The sequence below is a fragment of the Schistocerca cancellata genome, chromosome 6 (assembly GCF_023864275.1).
Source record: "Schistocerca cancellata isolate TAMUIC-IGC-003103 chromosome 6, iqSchCanc2.1, whole genome shotgun sequence".
Taxonomy (NCBI): domain Eukaryota; kingdom Metazoa; phylum Arthropoda; class Insecta; order Orthoptera; family Acrididae; genus Schistocerca; species Schistocerca cancellata.
Window position 1 is genome coordinate 512,504,897 of NC_064631.1, and position 21,375 is coordinate 512,526,271.

At 38.8% G+C, this 21,375-nt stretch overlaps 1 protein-coding gene across 6 annotated transcripts in view; it reads right to left on the reverse strand.

The window, feature by feature from the left end:
- LOC126190950 (methyltransferase-like protein 25B) overlaps positions 1–21,375 on the reverse strand; it is a 104,967-nt gene that overhangs the window by 46,458 nt on the left and 37,134 nt on the right. For all 6 annotated transcript variants that reach the window (XM_049931598.1, XM_049931597.1, XM_049931599.1 and 3 more), the window contains one exon: positions 3,669–3,813. In XM_049931598.1, the coding sequence (XP_049787555.1) occupies positions 3,669–3,813 (145 nt within the window). The remainder of the gene's footprint in view (positions 1–3,668; positions 3,814–21,375) is intronic.

Here is a 21,375-nt window from a genome sequence, read left to right on the forward strand (position 1 = left end):
CTCTCCTCTACAGTTAACAGCAGAATTTCTCCCACAATCTTAATGATGAAATCTGTGCTTTTAACATCAGCTGAACCTATCATTCCAATGATCATTTCTTTTTCAATTTCATCAGACATACATTCTGAGAAATTTCTTCCTCGAATTATGGCCAATATTTGATACTTTTCCCTCTGTCATTCCCACTACCAAGCCCATATACTTCTGTAGTACCATATTCAATTCGTTCCCCTGTTACAGCATTCCAATCCTCCAATATTATCAGATGACATACTGAGTTACTCATTCAAAGCCCACTCTTTCTATCTCAGCTTCCTGTTGCAACATCAGTGTGTATTAATGTTGTTGGCATTGTTTTGCAGTCAGTTGTGATGAGAATAATCTTATCACTGAATTGTTCAAACACTCTGCTCTACCTTTCTATTCATGTCCGCCCCGGTAGCTGAGTGGTCAGCGTGACAGACTGTCAATCCTAAGGGCCCGGGTTCGATTCCCGGCTGGGTCGGAAATTTTCTCCACTCAGGGACTGGGTGTTGTGTTGTCCTAATCATCATCATTTCATCCCCATCGACGCGCAGGTCGCCGAAGTGGCGTCAAATTGAAAGACCTGCACCAGGCGAACGGTCTACCCGACGGGAGGCCCTAGCCACACGACATTTCCATTTTTTTTACCTTCCTATTCATAACAAATCCTACTCCCATTATATCTTTTTATGCTACTGTTGATATTACCCTATATTTGTCTGAGCACAAATCCTGAACTTCCTTGAATTTCACTTCACTGACTCTCACTATTTCTAGATTGAGCCTTTGCATTTCCACTTCCAGATTTTCTACCTTCCCTACCACATTCAGACTTCTGATATTTCACTTTCCAACTTGTAGAATTTGACTAGCAGAATTTTAGTGCTTTGTTTGTTACTCCACTTTTTTCTTCCGGTTCCCTTCCCCTTGGGAAACTAACCCAGAATCCTTTGCAAGTGGAGAGATCATGATGACACTTTTTCAGTCACAGGCCACATGTCCTGTGGATAGTACCTGCCTTTTTTTTTTTTTTTTTTTTTTTTTTTTTTTTTTTTTTTTTTAAGCAGTAGTTTCCAGTGCCTTGTTCATTCTCATACTACTGATCACTGCTGAGTCTTTCACCATTTAGGGGCAGTTTCTCACCCCAGTGGTAAGAGCCATGAACCACTGTTCGATCCTTCGCCCTCTTTGACAAGGTCATTGGCAGAATGAGAGGTGACTACTCATGCTGGAAGCTACAGCCACCACAGCTAGCGATTTTTATACAGCTTTTACTGGAATCAAAATTGGTATCTATGATTTAAAAAAATCATTCTTCCTAAAAGCTGGACTTGAGCTTCCTATTAGTACCAGCCAGAATCACATTATGCCAGAAACGCATAATAGGCCAAAATCAAAATTGTGAATAAACACATTTAATAACACTCCAGTTAGACAATATAATTTCTAAAATTATTTGGATGTCCTACAGAATACTACCTTCCTGCTATGTGAGCCACACATGCAAGCAAATGGAGCTAAGAAATGACTAATTTATAGAAGTCACGGAAAGTATAGATTGATAATCACTGTAAAGATGACAAGTTGAGTTGCAGACAGGCACAACAAAAAGACTTACACAATGAGCTTTTGGCCAAAGCCTTTTTCAGAAATGAAAACAAAACACATTCACACAAGCAGGCACACCTCATGCACACATGACCGCTATCTCCAGCCGCTGTGGACAGAATGCAACTGTCACACTGAACGAAAGCAATAATATGAAGTGCGGCAGGGAAGAAGGAGTGTAGCACTTTGTAAATTATTGGTGTAGCGAAAGATTGAGTAATTACCTAAATGTTGCAACAAATTAAGATTATATGCTGCACTAAAACTTGAATATGGCCACCTTCGTTTCTCAGTAAATACCCTTACCCCAATAGGTAAGAAATTCTACTCTATTTGTAGATTTGTAATTTCATAATTTTTCTTACAATACTGCACTGGTTCTGTTTCTTTAGTTCAAGGAATTAGATAACCTTTCTTTGAAAGAGATAAAATAATTAATTCCTTCAACATCCTCAAGAAATATGGTGTAGAATATAATGTGGCCATCAATGAAATCAGACTGCATGTGTCGAGCAACATCACCAATCAAAGAAGCAGAGATAAACTCTACCTTAAAATCAAATGCAAATCATAAAAACAGCAACATAAAGAATTAAAATGTTTGTACTTAAAAAGTTCTGACGGTTTGTCCTGGCTGGTACTAATGTTTAACCAAGTTCAACTTTTAGTAAGAATTATAATTATTCTTTATTTGAATGCAATGAGAGAGAGAGAGAGAGAGAGAGAGAGAGAGAGAGAGAGAGAGAGAAACGCAAAGTGCTGACAGGGAGGAGAGTTTGCTACACAAACGGAAATGAGTTCATGGCATAGTTATACGAAGTTGCAGAAATCACAACTGTAGATTTGTAACTATTTCTTGAATTCTATTATGGAATTAAAGTGAAAGAGAACATATTGATGTCATGATAGTGAGTTGCTCCAAACAGTCCCAAATCACTACCAGCATTTAAACTAAAAACTTTTATTTGCAGAGGAAAAAGTATTGTTAGGTGTGGTCTTTAGGAGGTGATATGGTTTTGCCTGTTCTGAGCCAAGAAGCAACTCAGCGTAGTTAAAGGAAGTACACAGTAATAGTAGTAGTAGTAGTAGTAGTAGTAGTAGTATGTTATTCTGTCTTACGGCGGGTCTTGTCATGGGTTAAGCCTCTTCCACTTTTGTCTGTCCATAGCCAGTCTTTTCATTTCTGAATATTTGTCCCCTTTGATATTGTCCAGCATTTGATATCTTCTTTTTCCTCTTTCCCTTTTCCCCTCCACCATTCCTTCTATTCCTTCCTTCAATAAACAGTCCCTCCTCAAACAATGTCCAATCCAGTTCCGTTTTCTCTTTCTGATAACTTTCAGCATGTTTCTTTCTTCTCCAACTCTTCTTAATACTTCTTCATACCTTACTCGGTCTTTCCATTTCACTTTTTCCATTCTTCTCCATATCCACATCTCTAGCACCTCCAATCTTCTTTCACCTTCCTTCCTCAATGTCCAGGTCTCCACGCTAAACAGTGTAATGCTCCAAATGTAACATTTGGCCAGTCTTTTCCTCAGATCTTTGTTTTAGTGGTCCATAAATTAATTTCTGTTTCCTCTTGAATCCTTCTTTTGTCATTGCAATTCTTTTCCTAATTTCTGTTGAGCAATACATATCATCCATTATTACAATTCCCAAGTAATTGAAGTTATTCACTTGCTCTATTTCGTCTCTGCCTATTTTCATACAGCATTTTCTCCCCTTTCCTCCAATTACCATACTTTTCGTACATAGGTAGGATAAAAACAGATTATTGTGGAACAGAGACACAGCATATTTTTCCACTTTTTCAAAAAAAAAAAAAATAAATAAAAAATAAACACAGAAGTAATCATTCACCAACAGCCCCCACCCCAAAAAAAGGGCACGAGGGTGGGATTTAGGCATACAAAGAACTGAAACTCATTCTATCATTTATGTGGACACATCTGCTCAGGCAACCACTTTGAATATGTATTCTAACTATTACCTAGAGTGTTGCCAAGACTTATTTACCTGCAAAAAGTACTTACTTTTAAATTCTCATAATCGCCAGCATGAAGACGATCTCTGTATGTCTCTATTGCATGGCATGCTATTTCACGTGCTTCAAAACTCAACATATGTGGCCTCTTGGATACAAAAGTGCTTAGTGGATAGCCCATGAACTTTGTTGTACTGTAATCAATACAAAGTCTTGATTAATAATACACATCACTATTATTTTTTGTCATTATCTATAATTACAAAAAAGTAAACCAGAAGAAATGGTGATTAACAATGGCTTATGGTCTGCTAAAGATGGATGACTGAAATATAAAATTTGAAGAAAAAGTAAAATATGGTGAAAATTACAGCACAAAACATAAAAGCAAAACTTTAAATCAATAAACATATGTGGAAAACCGGAATCAAATACAGTGCGTTTTCCACATACCTCCCTAAACCACTGAATTGATTTTAACCAAATTTGGCACACATACTATCTTTCAGCAAGTACTGCTGGGGTAAGGCCTACTGATAGTGAAGTCGGCCTAAGTTGATCCCTGACAGCTGGCAGCCCTGTTGTTAGCTTTCAACTATGAAACGCAAATGGCTGCAGCAAATGCAGTAGTTGTCTATAGAGCTCGAGCGACACAGAGCCATTGTCGTACAGATGTTTAGAAAATTGCATAATGTGACTAGTTGTCGTAGGCACATGGAGCTTCTGTGTCCAGCCCATTTTGCAACTGTCAGGGATCTTCTTATAGTGCCTTGATTACAGCTCTCATAGGCATGCAGGTGAGAATGGCTGCCCTGCACAACAGAAGTGTTGAGCAGGTAGCATCGAAAAGTGTTCCAGGGGCTATGTCCTATACTTCTTTACAGAGCATAGGGGAATGAAGCGAGAGGCCCGCGTCGTCTTACTAGGCAAGGTCCTAGTGCAGGTGGTTTCCCATTGCCTTCCTCCGACCGTAATGGGAATGAATGATTATGATGAAGACGACACAACTACACCCAGTCATCTCGAGGCAGGAAAAATCCCTGACCTCGCCGGGAATCGAACCCGGGACCCCATGCTCAGGAAGCGAGAACGCTACCACGAGACCACGAGCTGCGGACCAATGAAGCTTAACAGGATACAAATATTTTCAATAAATATACATGATTTATCGTGTAGGATTAACAACACTCTGAGGTTACTCCCTGAGAATGCAGATGTCTACAAAAATCTGTCATTTTTGGATGGTTTAATGAAGAAAGGAAGGAAGATTAGAGTTTACATCCCGCTGACAGCAAGGTCATTAGAGATGGAGCACAAGCTTGGATTATGAAAGAAAGGGGAAGGAAATCGACAGTGTCTTTTCAAAGGAACCATTCTGGCATTTGGTTGGAGTAATTTAAGGAAACCACAGAAAACCTAATCTGGATGGTTAAACGGTGGTCTGAACTGTCATCCACCCAAATGTGAGTCCATTGGGCTAATGGGTAATTTAAGAAAACATAGAAAGAATTGGGCAATGTTTCTTCTAAGTGCAAAGACCGGCAGCTCCCTCTGACTGGTAAATGCTAGGTAATACCCACAAACACAAAAAAGAACCGATAGTTTATAATTATAGCAATGGTGCCAAACTTTTGGAGCCTCTCATAGTGTTTGAATATCTAAGTAGTAACAATATGAAATTTAATGAACTTGTGAAAGCAGTAGCATGAATGAGAGACGTGGAGGGTTTTTCCATTAGATGCTAGACAACTTTAGCAACCTTCTTCAGTAAGTCACACTGAAGACTAGTATGATTTACTCTGGAGAACTGTCCCAATGTTTAGTGTCCTTGACAAGTTTGTCTTGCACCAGATGTCAAGCGAATTCAGTAAAGACCTGCCAGATTCATATATCCCTTATGGAAGCTTGTCACAAATGCTTAGTGAACTGAAATGACATTGCTAGTTTAATTGTATATTTTATATCAGGCTAGATACAAACACAAGTTGTTCTTTACACACAAGATAGGTAAGTTACATTACGCGGTGCTCGGAATAAAGTGAACAAGTGTGGAATACTTTCACAAACAGTATAAGCTGGGAGTTGGTGATGCATGGTTTCACCCAGGGAGTTCTAAGTCAACAATTCTACAATGGAGATCAAGCCTGTCGTAAGCAACATATGAAATGCCTTAGAATAAAAGTCCACAGTGAGGTTACCAACACAATATGTAATGGTGTGTAAAGGAGCGCTTCATGTAGAGTATGTGAACAGGTTTCCTGGCTATGGTGCCTGCTGATTTAAAGTGGCCAAGAAACCAGAGTTTGCCAATATCAGTCACACCTCCTGCCAGCATCTGCTGACTCACATCTCAATATCCATGCCCAGCCCCCTATAGAGGCTACTAATCGATCCTCTTCGATACTTGGGGAGAGATACAACAGTATATCTCGTGCAAGGATCATGAAAATAAGATAATGATAGTACATATGGAGGCACACCAACAGCCATTTTTTCCTTTGTCTTTATGAAAACAAGAAGTGGAAAGGAAGGGGCTAATATAGGTACAATGTACCCTCCACAATGTCACTGTACAATTGTTTACGGAGGATACACAGGATACCAACAATCTCGCAAGAGGATGTAGAGAAGGGTCACTAGATGAAACTATACATATCAGTACATATACCCAGAAACATGCATTTTGTCCATAAAAAGTAACAATAAAATGTTCTATGTTCTTAACTCTTGCACTGCAAGAGATGTTCCTTTGGCAGTAAATGTCAAAAATTTCTCTACATGACAATCACCATATTTGTTGTACAAACTGTATCCACACATTAAGTTTTGATGCACATATAAGGTGTATATGCAGGCAAGGAAAAAAAGTCCCAGATTTATTGGTTAAAAAAGCACTTTTCCCAGGTGAAAATACACTTCTTCCTATCTTCTGAGCATGAAATTCTTCTAAGTGGCTGGTCCTCAATGTGTTGAGTTTTAAATGAGAGTCAAATGCTCTGTGATTTAAGAGATTCATCCAACAGTCTCACACGTAATATAATTCATCTTGCATAAAAGGAAATTGACTTTGAGGGTAACACTTTTCAAAGCACAATTCAGAATATTTTCCCACAACCTGTTAGAAATACGTTCGTTTCAGGAGCTGTCAGAGAGCAGCAGAAAACAGGCATTACTGCACGTGGGCAGTTACTATGACATAGGAAGCCCATATAAAGGGTGTTTAAAAATGAACATACTGGTTTTAAGGTGTTGTAGCATTTATTACGTTCAATTTACAATTGTAAATAATACACCAAATGAAAGAACAATTCAAACAGTTTTGTTTGTATACCTGTGCGCAATGGGAAGAGTAGGGAATGACAAAGAGTGACTGAAAAAAGTGTTAAACAAATGCGAGTATTTCAAGCTTAGCCCTAAGAAATATCCCCGGGAGACTTTATGGGCCTTTATTTTTCGGTGAATCAACTGTAACTTATGTTTCTTACCTTGGTGTGCTACAGCTATGGCCCATGCCTCAACAGGAAGAAGCTGAACAACACATCTTTATTTGGGAGCAAGATGGTGAGCCGCCTCTCTGGCATAGCTCAGTACACAACTGGTTAAACAACGTTGCGATCATGTGTATGTGCCTCTGATACCAGCTGATCTTCCGACTTTAGAAACAGTTTATTGCAACAGTTATTCCCGACACACTGCACAAGGTTTCAGAACAACTCGCCTATCGACTCGATGTGTGATCAGTGTTCACACTGAATAATTGTAAGAAAAACAGTTTTTGTTTCTCTTTCATTTGGTGTGTTATTTATAATTGTAAGGTGATGTAATATGTGCTATAAAGCCTTAAAACCCATATATTCATTTTGAAACACCTTGTATGTACAGTATTAAGAGATCTTACATGATGTCATAAAGGAAATATATCATCATAGGATACTAGAGCATCAGAATTTCGTAAACCATACTAAAAAGCATACTTCAGCTTAAAGTGCACATTCATATGTCCAGATTCACAATAAAGTAGGCCCAAGGTGATATCAAGCTTTTCAGTGTGATTTTCGGGATACAAATTTTCTTGGAGTACCAGTACTGTATTATCTCATGTTTGGTTCTTTATTGTGACATAATGCCATACATACCAGAAGATGAAAATGTGCACTTGAAATTCAGTGAAAAGTGAAACTACCCAATAGTGTTGAATGAAACACTTTGTTTCTAATAAACTGACTATCTTTGTGGAAAAGGTTAATAAAAATCACATTTATTTAGCAAACTGACAAAAATAACTTCATTGTTCTGCAAGGCGATTAATGCTTGACTCAGGGTGTATATGCTCTGAGACAACTGGGAAATCTGGGAAAAACCCAGGAATTTTTTCATCTGGGAGAAAACTGGGAAAAACCCCAGAAATCCTTGGCAAAACATGGAAATAAAATAAAATCAGGAAACTGAAACTAATAATATATTTCAGCCTTTCATAATTACAAGAATTTATTTTAATTCACTTAACAACTCTCAGCCACAGAAATCTGTTTTGTTTTCGTTTGACGTGAGAGCTGCAAATGCGGAGGAAACACCAAAATCACTAAACGTAAACGCGGCTCATGTGGAGACAGACTCCCTCCCCACTACAACCCAGATTGCTCTGCACATACACGAATCTGGCAGCTTGGGCGCACCAAAAATAAATAAATAAAGATATAAATAAATAAATTTGCAGGATAGCATCTGGCTGCTTGTTACTACTGCTGATAAAGCTAACAGACGCACTTCAAGTAGCTGGGAGTGGGAACAGGTACTGCCCACACGCAACTCAACTGCGCATGCCCATGACCCTGCTGGCAACTACTAAAACAAACTTAATGTAAACAACTGTCACATCATTCTTATCAGCAGCACTTTACTGTTATGGAGAAATGCATTGTTTTTGTCCTAAAGGCTTTGACACTGTAGACTAAAACAATGAAAGATTTTCAGAATTCTAAAAAATTCTGGGGTTTTTCCTGGTTTCCTGCCAGATGAAAAAATTCATGTTTTTGTCCCAGATTTCCCAGTTGTCTCAGAGCATATATACGCTGGCATAATCAAAATGCTTGGTATGAAGTGGACCACTCCAATCACAGCCATAACCTGTGGAGTTAGCTCTTCATTTGACCACACAGCAGTCACATAAACAAAATCACAGGAAGACCCACAAGAGAAAATCAAAAGGTTCGTATTGAGTAACATTAGAGAGCAAGCACGTGGTCCACCTCAAGCTCTCCATAATTTCCCGAATATAATGTTCATATAGTGTACTAAGGAGCTGAGCCCATGTTTCTTTGCATATTTTCAGCTGTACCTCTACCTTTTTCAACGTTCTTCTAGTAAAAAAGCAAGTGCCTCTAAACCCGTTGGTGAGGTGGAGGAATGTATGCCCATATCGAACTGTCATCAATTATATATGTCCATAGATTGGTGTCAGAAGCCACAGCAATAAGTGGAATCAGGTTTAACTTCATTCCAAATGTGGCTTTTCCGCTGTTGAAAATAGATCTCTCAGAAAGAAAAATTTGCTAAATTAGAGAATGGAATTTAACAATGAAAATAATCAATTTTTGAGAATATAATGTAATTGGATAGATAAAGAAATCTACACACCAAGTGGGGGTAGGAGAGCACACACATAAAAAAAAGGTTTTACTTATGCAAGGTTTCGGAGTCATTAGCTCCTTATCCCGGCAGAAAAGTTGAAGGGGAAAGAAGAGGGGTGAAGGAAAATGACTGGAGAGGTTTAGGAAAAGGGGTAGAGAACTTCTCATCCAGTCCAGTAAGTCTCCCCTGACCCAGGATTCTGGGTAACTTTTCCTAACTCTAACCCTTTTCCTAAACCTCTCCTTTCTTTTCCTTCATCTGTCTTCCTTCCCCTTCAACCCTTCTCCCAGAAAAAGGAGCCACTGCTCTGAAAGCTTGCATAAGTAAAATTCTTTTTTATGTATGTTTTCTCCTACCACTGCTTGGTAAGTAAATTTTTTTTATCTATCCAGTTACATCATAGTGAATGGAATTTCCTTTGCAGACTGAGGAAATCCATACAATTGTGTAACAATCTAGAACATAATTTCCCATGTGATGCAAAACCTGTTGAGTCCATAGCCACTACATTCTGGTGGTATAAGTATGGACTTGCTGCTCATGTAGAACATGTTACAGAGTACAGTGAGGCACAATCATATTGTGTGCAATGGTTCCTGTATTTGTATTCAGGTCCTATTCAAGTCAATGAAATACATCCACTTCAAAGTTGAGACTGTGTAGACTCCTTGGAGCACCAACAGTGATCTGTTGACTATGAATGTCCCTGTTCTCTTGGTCACTACTGTACTGCTTCAAAAATCTGTATATGCTGGCATCTCATGACATGGAAAACACTGCCAATACAGGTGTCAAGCTTCTCTCCAATTATGTTGTGTTTAACTATAAATTAAAAACATGTTGGTATATTCTTACCACACATATACAAACTTACAAACTGTGGTACTGAACCATCTACATTAATGACTGAATGGCAAGTGAAAACTGAATGCAAGAGAATTCTTGTAAAGAATCCCCCACCACGTTCACTTCATTCACTCTACATTCATGCCTTCGTATCTGCAGTCTTTTTCTCTGTTCTGTCTCCCCTTACCAGTCCACTCTTCGACATCACTGTGTGCTACATATAGCTCCTCTGCCTGTGCCAGAGGGGATGACCAGTGCCATCCTCCAACCCTCCTCACTTCCTTTCACACCCCACTCACTCTACCTGATAAAACCCTTAAACCCCTCACCGAAGTCAATCCACAGTACTACAATGTTGTCAGCCAAGACAATTTATCTATGTAAGGCATATGTGTGTGTGTGTGTGGGGGGGGGGGGGGGGGGAGCTTGTGTTGTGGGCACATGCACATTCACATGCACTTTGTAATAGTTAGCTTTGAAGGACACTGTCCAAAAAATTAGCAGCATTTTCAGTCCTACTGAACACCTCAACTACATGGTGAGCTGGTGTTCCTTCACTATTTCATTATTTGCTTACAAATCACTAATATTTTCATAAGAGTTAACAATGTGGCTTGATTTTGTCTTCTTATAACATGGAAACAGTTCATTTTCAGACAAACATCCCTACAAAAACTTTGTCAACAGAGCACCTTTTACAACCTCTACGAATGTTTCATGGGTATGGTGTAATATTATGAGTGCAGATACAGAATCAATCTGCGGGATATTAAGCATCTGTCCTAATTTAACAATCACACAATACTGCAAAAAAAGGAAAATTTATGTGAGAAAGCTATAACATGACTAAGAGATGGAATGGCTGGCTAGTACATACTTTTAGGAGGTGAATGTCTAAGACTGCTGATAGATGCGTATAAAGCAAAAACAACTATCCTAGCTTTCAGATCTGTTAGCTTCTTCTTCATGGAGGAAAATGAGATAGGCTGAGAGAGGTTAGAAAGCAGGAGTAAGTCACTTGTACTCTAGGTTGCAAGGACAATGGAAGACAAAGGACCTGTCACCCCTCGTCTTCACAAATGGTCCCCCCTCAGCCTGGAGCCTGAGTTAACTGCCTTGCCTTTCTAACCTCAACCAACCTATCTCTCTTTCCTTCCTGTTGAAAGTTAGGATAGTTGTTCCTGCTTTTGAAGTGTGTCTACTGGCTATTCTAAGAATTTCATCTCCTAACAGATAAGTATGATCCAGCCATCGTGTTTCCTTGTAATCATAGGAAACTCGACAATTATAAGTGACAGCATGCAATAGTACTCTGTTTTTTAGGTAGGAACACAGAGTGAAAACACACGTGCAATTTTCTCTTGAAAGTAAAATATGAACATTAAGAACTACATGAACATGCATGCAGCACATTGATAAACCACATGGAAAAAGATGGATGAGAGGATGAATCAGTGACTTCCTTACATGAACTTGAGGTAGGAAGGTAGGCACACAAAAGTCTTAATAATGTGGAATTATTTCCAGAGTCTGTTAGTTTCCTCTATATCTGGGCACCTGGTATATCTTTGTGGGTTTCTTACAAAATGAATGAAAACTTTGATATATTAAGATCCGTCCCTTTCCCACCAGATGTTTCCACTGTAGCATGTTTCACACGAGAACAATTGGCCAAGTGTGTTACTGCTTAGTAAACAATTTATTTTCCAGGCAAAGTTATTATTCTCAAAGAAACTTTAAGTAATAAGGCATCCTTGGAGAGATGCTGAGTACCACTGTGAAAACTACTACCTCTTGGGCTGAGTGCAAAATAAGAATAGTTATGGGGAAAAACAAAGTTACAAACTTGTGTGTGTGTGTGTGTGTGTGTGTGTTTTGCACTACTTGGGGAAAAAAAGTTCAGTTTCTTTCCATGCAGAAGAAGCAAGCTTTTGTTGGTAAGAACACGAGTATAGCCTAAGTTTCATATTGAAAATGTTTCACTCTACTAAAAGCATCACAACTTGGCTAATAGATTTGCTCAGAGATTAGTAATACCAGAAGACAATAACATAATCCTATAAACTTAAAATACTGAGTAACAATCACTCTTATTTCTTTAAATGTACAGGGTTATTGCAAATGATTGAAGCGATTTCACAGCTCTACAATGACTTTATTATTTGAGATATTTTCACAATGCTTTGCACACACATACAAAAACTCTAAAAGTTTTTTTTAGGCATTCACAAATGTTCGATATGTGCCCCTTTAGTGATTTGGCAGACATCAAGCTGATAATCAAGTTCCTCCCACACTCGGCGCAGCATGTCCCCATCAATGAGTTCGAAACGGTAAGGCTTCTGCTTTAGCCTTTTCCATAAGATTTTCCAAACCGTCGGCTGTGGTACGTCTAGCTCCCTGCTTGCTTTATTCATCGACTTCCACGGGCTGCGCGTGAAACTTTCCCACACACGTTCAACCGTTTCTTCGCTCACTGCAGGCCGACCCGTTGATTTCCCCTTACAGAGGCATCCAGAAGCTTTAAACTGCGCATACCATCGCCGAATGGAGTTAGCAGTTGGTGGATCTTTGTTGAACTTCGTCCTGAAGTGTCGTTGGACTGTTATGACTGACTGATATGAGTGCATTTCAAGCACGACATATGCTTTCTCGGCTCCTGTCGCCATTTTGTCTCAATGCGCTCTCGAGCGCTCTGGCGGCAGAAACCTGAAGTGCGGCCTCAGCCGAACAAAACTTTATGAGTTTTTCTACGTATCTGTAGTGTGTCGTGACCATATGTCAATGAATGGAGCTACAGTGAATTTATGAAATCGCTTCAATCATTTGTAATAGCCCTGTACAAGATTTTGGTATTATCAGCAGAATCTGCAAGGATTCAGTAAAACCAACTTCAATAGTCTGATCTACATCTTGAGACAGAAATTCAGGGTTGAAAATAGTATTCACAAAGCCATTATTTGTGTCTCACAGGTAATAGTGACCATTGGCAAGCTTTCTAGCTCCAAAGTTTTCTTTTGAAACCGTTGTACAGTCATTTAATCAGAATTTAGTGATCAGACATAATGTCATGTGCCAGATACCACCAGCACTGCAAGCACAGCATGCCAAAGAGAAAGGTGTATCCTGATTCTGCAAGGTAGTGTAAATTAGTAAGTGATAACATAAGTATCCACCCTCCAGCTACACCACCATTACAAAACTCTATTCTTTACTATATTGAAATGGTAAACATGAGAAGAATTGCTGGCCAGTACTTAATTTTATGAGATGAAATGTTTACACTGCTGACATCAAAACTAAAAGTGATGACATTAACCTAGCTTTTGGAATTAACAGTTCCTTCCCAGCATCAAGTGCACAGTCAACCCAATGAATTTAATCCACAATGTGAGGAGGATGTAGTTTGGGCTGAAGGTGGTTCTGAGACACTGACGGGCTGTTTTTCATAGCACAACCTGCGCCCACTTGTTCACGTTATCATGAACATGAACCATGAAGTTTATTTCAACATTCTCAGCGAACAAGTGTCGTTATTTCTTCTATATTGTTCTGATGAGTATGCCGTGGATATACTGTATCCCAAGATGACAATGGTGGTGCCCACAGAGCAGCATGCATACTTAACTGTTTTGGCGAACACTTAGGTACTCTACTGAACCTCAACTGGCTCACTATGTCACCTGATTTTAATTGGAACAGCAGGTATAACATAGCAATCAACATCCCTACAATCAGGTATCTTTATAAGAGTTGCTTCAGGTGGATACAGCATGCCTGAAAAAAAAAAACTTGTGGACTCTCTTCCTCGTCAAAGTGGGGTCATTACCATGGCTGGGGGGGGGGGGGGGGGGGGGTTGTCTCGTGGGGGTTATTAATTTTTTGGCCAGTGAAGTTTATTGTAAATTAGGGATGGAGTGAATTAAGAAGCAAACACACACAGATAAACCTACTCTATAGCATATAGGTTACATAAAAGATCAAATTATATCTTTAAAATGGTTTTCTATCACAAATGATGAGGGAATGGACCAGTCTCAGATGTGGAAACTTGATCTGCAATTTTTTGCATGAAAAGACTACAATCAAGCAAATACTGTCAAAATTTTAGCTCTTTTTAAAATGTTGAAAACTGCTATTATCACAGCCTGCCAGGTTGTTAGTGAGGTGTACTCTCCTAGTGGAGTCAGAGCAGTCTGCAGATGCACTTCATTACTAGAGCACAGCTGTGGCTGACGGCACGTTGGCTATAGTGGCTGGCACGAAAGTAGAGCCCTCAAGGTCACGACCACTGCCTGCCGCCAACTGGAGCTGCGGGCTGCGATTCGCTCGCCTCTTGGCTTTGTCGCCATGTAGGTACTGTTAAAGGCGTGGTAGGTCAGAGCAGCTGAAAGCTTAGTGTTACCGTGCTAAATCGAGTGTTCTCGTCTGATCTCAGTGTCTTACTGTCTTTAGAAAGGTGCTTTGACATGTGTTTGGTGGTGAACGACAATGCAGGAGCAGTGGCCTACTTGTAGTACTCCTCCGGTCATGCATAAACGGCAGAGAGACATTCGTAAGCAATCAAAAATTATCATATTGAATGTACTCAAGTTTTTTACTGATCTGGCTAACAATGAAGAAGCAAGGAATAACTTAAATTTTGCACAAATTCATAAACTTACTGCTAAAGCGTGTGGTGTCTCCAAGTCAACTGTAGGCCGTATTAGCAAATCTGTGTCATTGGCAGAATCTCCAGACATGAATGAGTGTTTCAATTCTCCAAGAAAGGGATACAAATGAGAACGGAAATCAACCGACTTTGACGATTTTAACAAAGAGCTCGTGCGTAGAACTGTAGTTGGATATTACGGCACAGGAGAGTAGCCAACGGCTAAAAAAAATACAGGCTGAGCTCTGTGAAAAAATTAATTAATTGGGCTCAAAGATCTCCGTTCTTCATCTTTTCCTTTCCCTTGGTTTCTGATTCAAGAAGTGTAATGATGGACGGAATTTCTTAATGGAACGCAGAGACATTGCAGCAGTGAGAGCAAAGTTTATGCATACAATGCACTTCTTGTGTGCTGAAGACACCAGGCCTGTAGTGTACTTGGATGAAACTTGGGTTTCACAGAACCAAGCCAGTTAGTATATATGGCACGACTTGAAAGTAACGGCAGTTTGAAAGTGTCTACTGGTAGGCACCCATGCTGGTTCATTAACCACAGGCTTCATACCAGAGGCCAAACTTGTTCCTCCTGGTGGAAAAAGTTACTGCCAATCCAATTACCATTCAGAAATGAATAGAGAAGTTATTAAAAATTGGTTTATTCGACTGTTGTCCGCACTGTAAGAAGGGTCAATTATCGTGATGGATAATACCAACTACCACTCCATTCAAATAGAAAAGCTGCCACGTTCAAATTGGTGCAAGGCAGATAGCATGGAGTGGTTAAAGTGAAAGAATGTTTCATTTTCAGTTGATGAAATGAAGGCTGAACTCCTGCCTAAGGAAGAAATCGTAGGTGCCAAAAAGACTTACAAATTAGACCAACTGGCAAATTAAATGAGACACCAAGTGGTACGTCTACCACCGCATCACAGCCAGTATAATCCCATTGAATTGATATGGGCCCAAGTAAAGTGAGAAGTAGCAAAAAGAAATACTACTTTCAAACTTGCTAATGTCGAGAAGCTAACACACAAAGCTCTTGACAATGTTACTCAGCAAGACTGGGAGAGGTGAGTAAAACATGCAGAAGCATTGCAAGAAACTGATTTCTTGAACCAGGGTTTAAGAGAACCATAGTGGAATCTGTGATGATACACCTAGCTGAAACAAGTGATAATGAATCTGAAGACACGACGGAGCCAGAAGATCCTTCAGTTTAGGTAAGTGCTGTCTATGTAAAAAGCTGACTTGACTTAAATGTTTGTCTATTCATTTCAGTTATAGAGAACATACTGCCAATGTTTTTCCCTTACAGTAGATGTCTGATTAATTTATTACAAGTGGCGGCAATTAGTTTACTCGACGGTAACTGTCAATTAAAAAAAGATTGTCAATTCTGCATTAATTAACAACAGTTTTTCCTGAAAACCTGCATTGAATGTCTTTACATTCGGATATAATCTTACTGCATTCGGTTTATTTGTACATTCGAAATTTAACTCCTTTCTTTCATAGAAAGATTTACTGGCTGTTTCGTAGTGAGGGTAATGAAGTTCATAAAATGACAAAACATTGTGGTGCTTCTATATCATCTGTATACATAAACAGTGCAGTAACATCAGAACAGACCCAGCACCTACTCTGATTTTTCAGAAAGAGAATAGAACTCTATGATATTTGATGACAACACAAAACAGGGACATTGCAATAGTAAGAATGAGGTTTCTGCGCACCGAGCGCATATTGTGTGCCGAGAATAATAGACTTACAGCAAATTTAGATAAAACTTGGGTTTCACAAAACTTTTCGAACAAATATTTTGCTCAACTTCAGTGAAAATATTGGCTTCAAAATAACTACAATTACTTTTGCGTAACATATGTTGGCATTTTGAGTGAGAAATGCAATGACGAAGGATATGTATTAGCCGCCAGTAAAATATTTTCGGGAAGTAGGGAATATTCTTGGTCATATTAAAGCAAGCCGTCCGAACAAAACTCTTGGCGATGGCCAACAAAGACTTGCGCGCTGCTGCACACAGAATATCATGGAAGTAATTTGCCTCCATATGTGATACGATACAATAACGAGGTCTCAAATGTTACCAAATGTTTTAGTAAAAACGTTCTCGCGGGAAGTTTCTTTGCAGTCCTACAGAATGAAAATTCATCAGCGACTACATTTTTCGCTATGCAGTCGGCACAGCTTCACATCTCTTAAAATATTTTATTTTTATCTCAGAATACTTTTATGTTTCCAAAATAAAACCAGCAGTATGTGCACCTGTAAACTTTGAGTATGTTTAGTGATTCTGTTACTACCACAGGTTGAAGTAAAAAATTGTTTTCCTCTAAAATTTCTTGTAATGGTAGTTTTCATTTTTTTCCCTAGCAGCTAGTGAGAATTTTCTTTTGGAAAGTACTCCGTCATATTCTAGACTAAAAATAAGATGGCAAGATGACCTTGAAGCCCTATTTTCGTGCCGGCCACTGTAACACATAATATGACATAACATGATCTAATTTGCAAAGTTAATTTTATTTTTCAATAGTAGTTGCTCTAAAACAATTGTTTACAACTAGAATTCTCTCAAATTTGCAACCCATTTAATGTAAAGAAACAACAAAAATTACCTGACCCTTTCGTGGTATCCTTAAGTGTTAAAAGTAGGGATAAAACTGTATTAATATTCATATATGCCTACTAACAGAACCTGACTCTGAGCAGGTTCTAAATTTTCACATTAATGTGGAATTCGACTAATATTCTAAGTCTCACAATGAAGAAATATGAAGATTGACATCATCCATTTCTCCTGAGAACTGTACATGTGTAATCTGCTGATTAATTTCTTGGACATTACTTCAAATGATGCTGACATTTTGATAGAAACTTTGGAAACATTAGAGGAAACTTGAGAAAACTATGGCAGTTCAGGAAACTGCAGTTAGAGCGAAGATTTTTGGGTAATTGCGAGTCCAGAACAAGAATACCTTTTTAGTGGAAAGAAACAATATACCGTAATAGCTTTCAGTAACACGGAAAAGGTTGTGAACTTTTGCTTAAGCAAAGAAACGAAGGAGCAGTATGCACAAGAAGTTCCATTTCATACAATATGAATGTGAATTGTACTAATGGAATACAGACTTACACATGGAATTAGTATGCACAAAATGAAAATTCGAAAAGTATTAATGAAAAACTAGGACAAAAATTTTTAAACTGCATCTGACAAACAAAGTACTGTTACCAATGAAGATCCACAAAATTAGGCACTCTAAATTGCAATGGACATGAACATTAATGATTTCAAGGTTTCCTCAAGTTGGTTGACCAGGTTCAAGAAATCTTACAGTACAGGATGCAGCAAAATTACAAGGTTTAGTTTCAAGTTAACATGTAGAGAAGACGGCAAAATGTAAAGAAATACATGATCTGAAGACAAAGCTGCTGTTATTTCCACAACTGTTATTTATAAGGAGATCAGTCAGGTTTTGTCAAAAAAGTGCATCCAAAATGCACTTTTATTTCTTAAGAACAAAAATTAGGAAAGGACTATACACGTGCATAAATCTTTTAATTGATGTAACAAAGTCAAGTAAAATATGAAAGCATGATTTTTCAGCATTACAATTGAATCATTGTCATGCCAACAGCAAAAAATAATTCATTATTCTTGCTGGACTATTGGCCTGAACATATTGATATCTTTGTCTTTCAGCATGATTTTTCAGCATTACAATTTAATCATTATCATGCCAACAGCAAAAAATAATTCATTATTCATGCTGGACTCTTGGCCTGAACATATTGATATCTTTGTCTTTCAGGATGATAGTGGAAAGAGATTTTTGAAAAACTGATTGACAATATAATTTCCAATGGCTTTTTGTCAATTCAGGTTTATCAGTTAAACAGTATTCCTAAACTTCAGTCATTTGTGCATGATCAATTTGCATTGGTATATTTTATGAAATTGATCAAGTTTGTCTGGTACGTAGGACAATATGCAGAACAATGCCTGGGACAATCTTCCTACTCTATTCAAATTTAGGCTGAATAAAACTAGAAATGCCTAGATGCATTACATTTTCTTGCAAAGTTGACCAGCTGAGTTGCAGACAGGCACAAAGAAAAGACTGAGGAAGGTTTTGGCTGAAAGTTACAATGTGTAACTGTCTTTTCATCATACCTATCTGCAACACAACAGGTCACCTTAATGGTGAGTAGCAATGTATCCTTTTACTAATATTGTTGATATTTCAAGCTGGAGTTTCCATTGTTCGATTTTACATTTTTTTTTTCTCAGGTGCACCTGTTGTACAGTCAATGTTCGTTTTTCTCACTCAACAGACACTTTGCATTTTTGTGAGGACTATAAGAAATGAACAAAGAACTGTTACATCGTGAGTACAAAATTCAAAAATTATCACAATGATGTATAGGGTGGTCCAAAAGCCTTTAAACAGCCTTATAAAATCTGAACGGTATATCGAAAAGTAAAATAAACTTCCTACATGTGAGAAAGCGGAGGGAGAAAAACTTATAGGCTATGTCACCAATATGGTGGCCATCTTGGATTCAACTCTAAAATTTCCAATGGGAAGGCGACCATGTGACATATTAGACACATACAGAACTTCACCAGAAAAACAATGACATTATTATTTTGCACAGTTTTATTCATTCTCAAGTTATAACCAATTGTATGCGGCAGCAGTGATGCGCTTGGCAGCATGAGTGTCACATGCCGAAAAGGCATGAAGTGGAGTTTTAAACGGCGCAAAGTGCAAATCCCATGCCCGACATCTTACATGCATATAAACATTAGGTAACATTTACTTGTGGTCATGTTTTAACTGCTCTTTTCTCATTTACAGATTACAAAAATGTCATAACTGCATGAAGAATGCATCAAAAATTATCTTGAAGTCAGGAGAACGGAGCACACAGGTCACTGCTAAGGATTTTAACAGTCACCACCTGACCAGACTACCCATTTCTCACAGTGCAGTTGACAAACTTTTTGGCCAAATTCCGGGCAATAGGTTCTGTCGATGATAAACCAAAAGTTGGAAGATCAAAATCCACCAATGACAAAGCAAGGACAGTGAGTGTGCTGGCACCATTTAGCAAGAGTCCGCAACAGAGCACTTGTCACCTGTCGCAAGAATGTGGGGTTAGCCTTACCTCAATACTGTGAATTTTACTGCAGCATGAACGGCACCCATACAAACTTCAACTGCTCCAACACCTGAACATGGCACAGACTGTTGGGTACACATCGCAGGATGGGTGATGCAGCAACTGCAGGTAACACTTGTTTCCTGTATCAGGTATTGTTCAGTAACAATTTTTCCCTCACTGTTGACAGAGGCTGAGACATTTCCAGAACTCTTCCAGCATGTTGAAGTTCCACTGCATTATGGACACAGCATGCAAGCGAACCTGGATGTGCAGTTCTGCCAAAAGTGGATTGGTCATTGAGGTGCAGTGGAGCAGAGTGGCTACCATATTCCCCAGGTTTAACTCCTTTGTTGTAGTGTCACATCAAAGGACTGGTTTATGCTGTGAAAGTACAGGATCTGGTTCATCTTAAGCATCTAACTGTTGATGTGTGCAGTCAAATTCAGCAGAATGTGTTGGTCGAAGTTCAACAGGACTGGTTTCAGAAGATAGCATTAATACTGCGACGTAATGGACAGCATATCGAACCGTTCTCTCGGGAGTGTGTAACATCAGCTTAATGTCTTTTCGGTATGTAACACTCACACTGCCGCACATAATTGGTTATGCTTTGCCACACCAAACTGGTTAAACTTGAGACTGAATAAAGCTGTGTTCAAAATAACAATGTCTTCGTTTTTCTGGTGAAATTCTCTACCTGTCTGATATGACACATGACCACCTTCCCACTAGAAATTTTTTAGTTGAATCCTAGATGGCAGCTTTCAAGACGGCCGCCATGTTGGTGACGTAGTCTGTAAGTTTTTCCCTTCCCCTTCCTCGTGTGTAGGGACTTTGTTTTACTCTTTGCTACTCCATATGGATTTTATGAGGGTATTTCCAGACTTTTGGACCACATTGTACAGTTATACTATGCGCTCATGCCATAGGGTATTTGCTGTCAGTGAGGGAAGTGGCACATCATGAGCCTACAAGCTGCTGCTGCATCACCAAGCATGTGGATAGTAGTATTTCATTTCAACAAATGAAATTTACAGTTACCATGTAACTCCTGTGGTACTTGACAACATTATGCTCTCGTCACAGCCACTTTTGCTCATTTGCTGATTCATGCACTGGACAGAAATGGCTGAATAAACTACTGTTAAATACAGTTTTGTGTGTACCACAAAAAATACATGTAGTCCCTCTTAACAGAAAAAATATTGACATCACTTTTCTTTTGGTGTACTCTTCTTGCATAAAAAATTTCATAGCAGTTTTCACATAGCATGTGGGACTAATCCCTTGTGTGCCGCTTTTGGACACATAGGCTCTGGAAGAACACTTCAAAAGCTTAAATTCATCATCCTCCTCCTATGTTCTACCAGCTTCCAGAATATCTGAAATATTTGCTACAAGTGTTTACTGATGTTATGTGGAGTATTACAAATTTACTGTC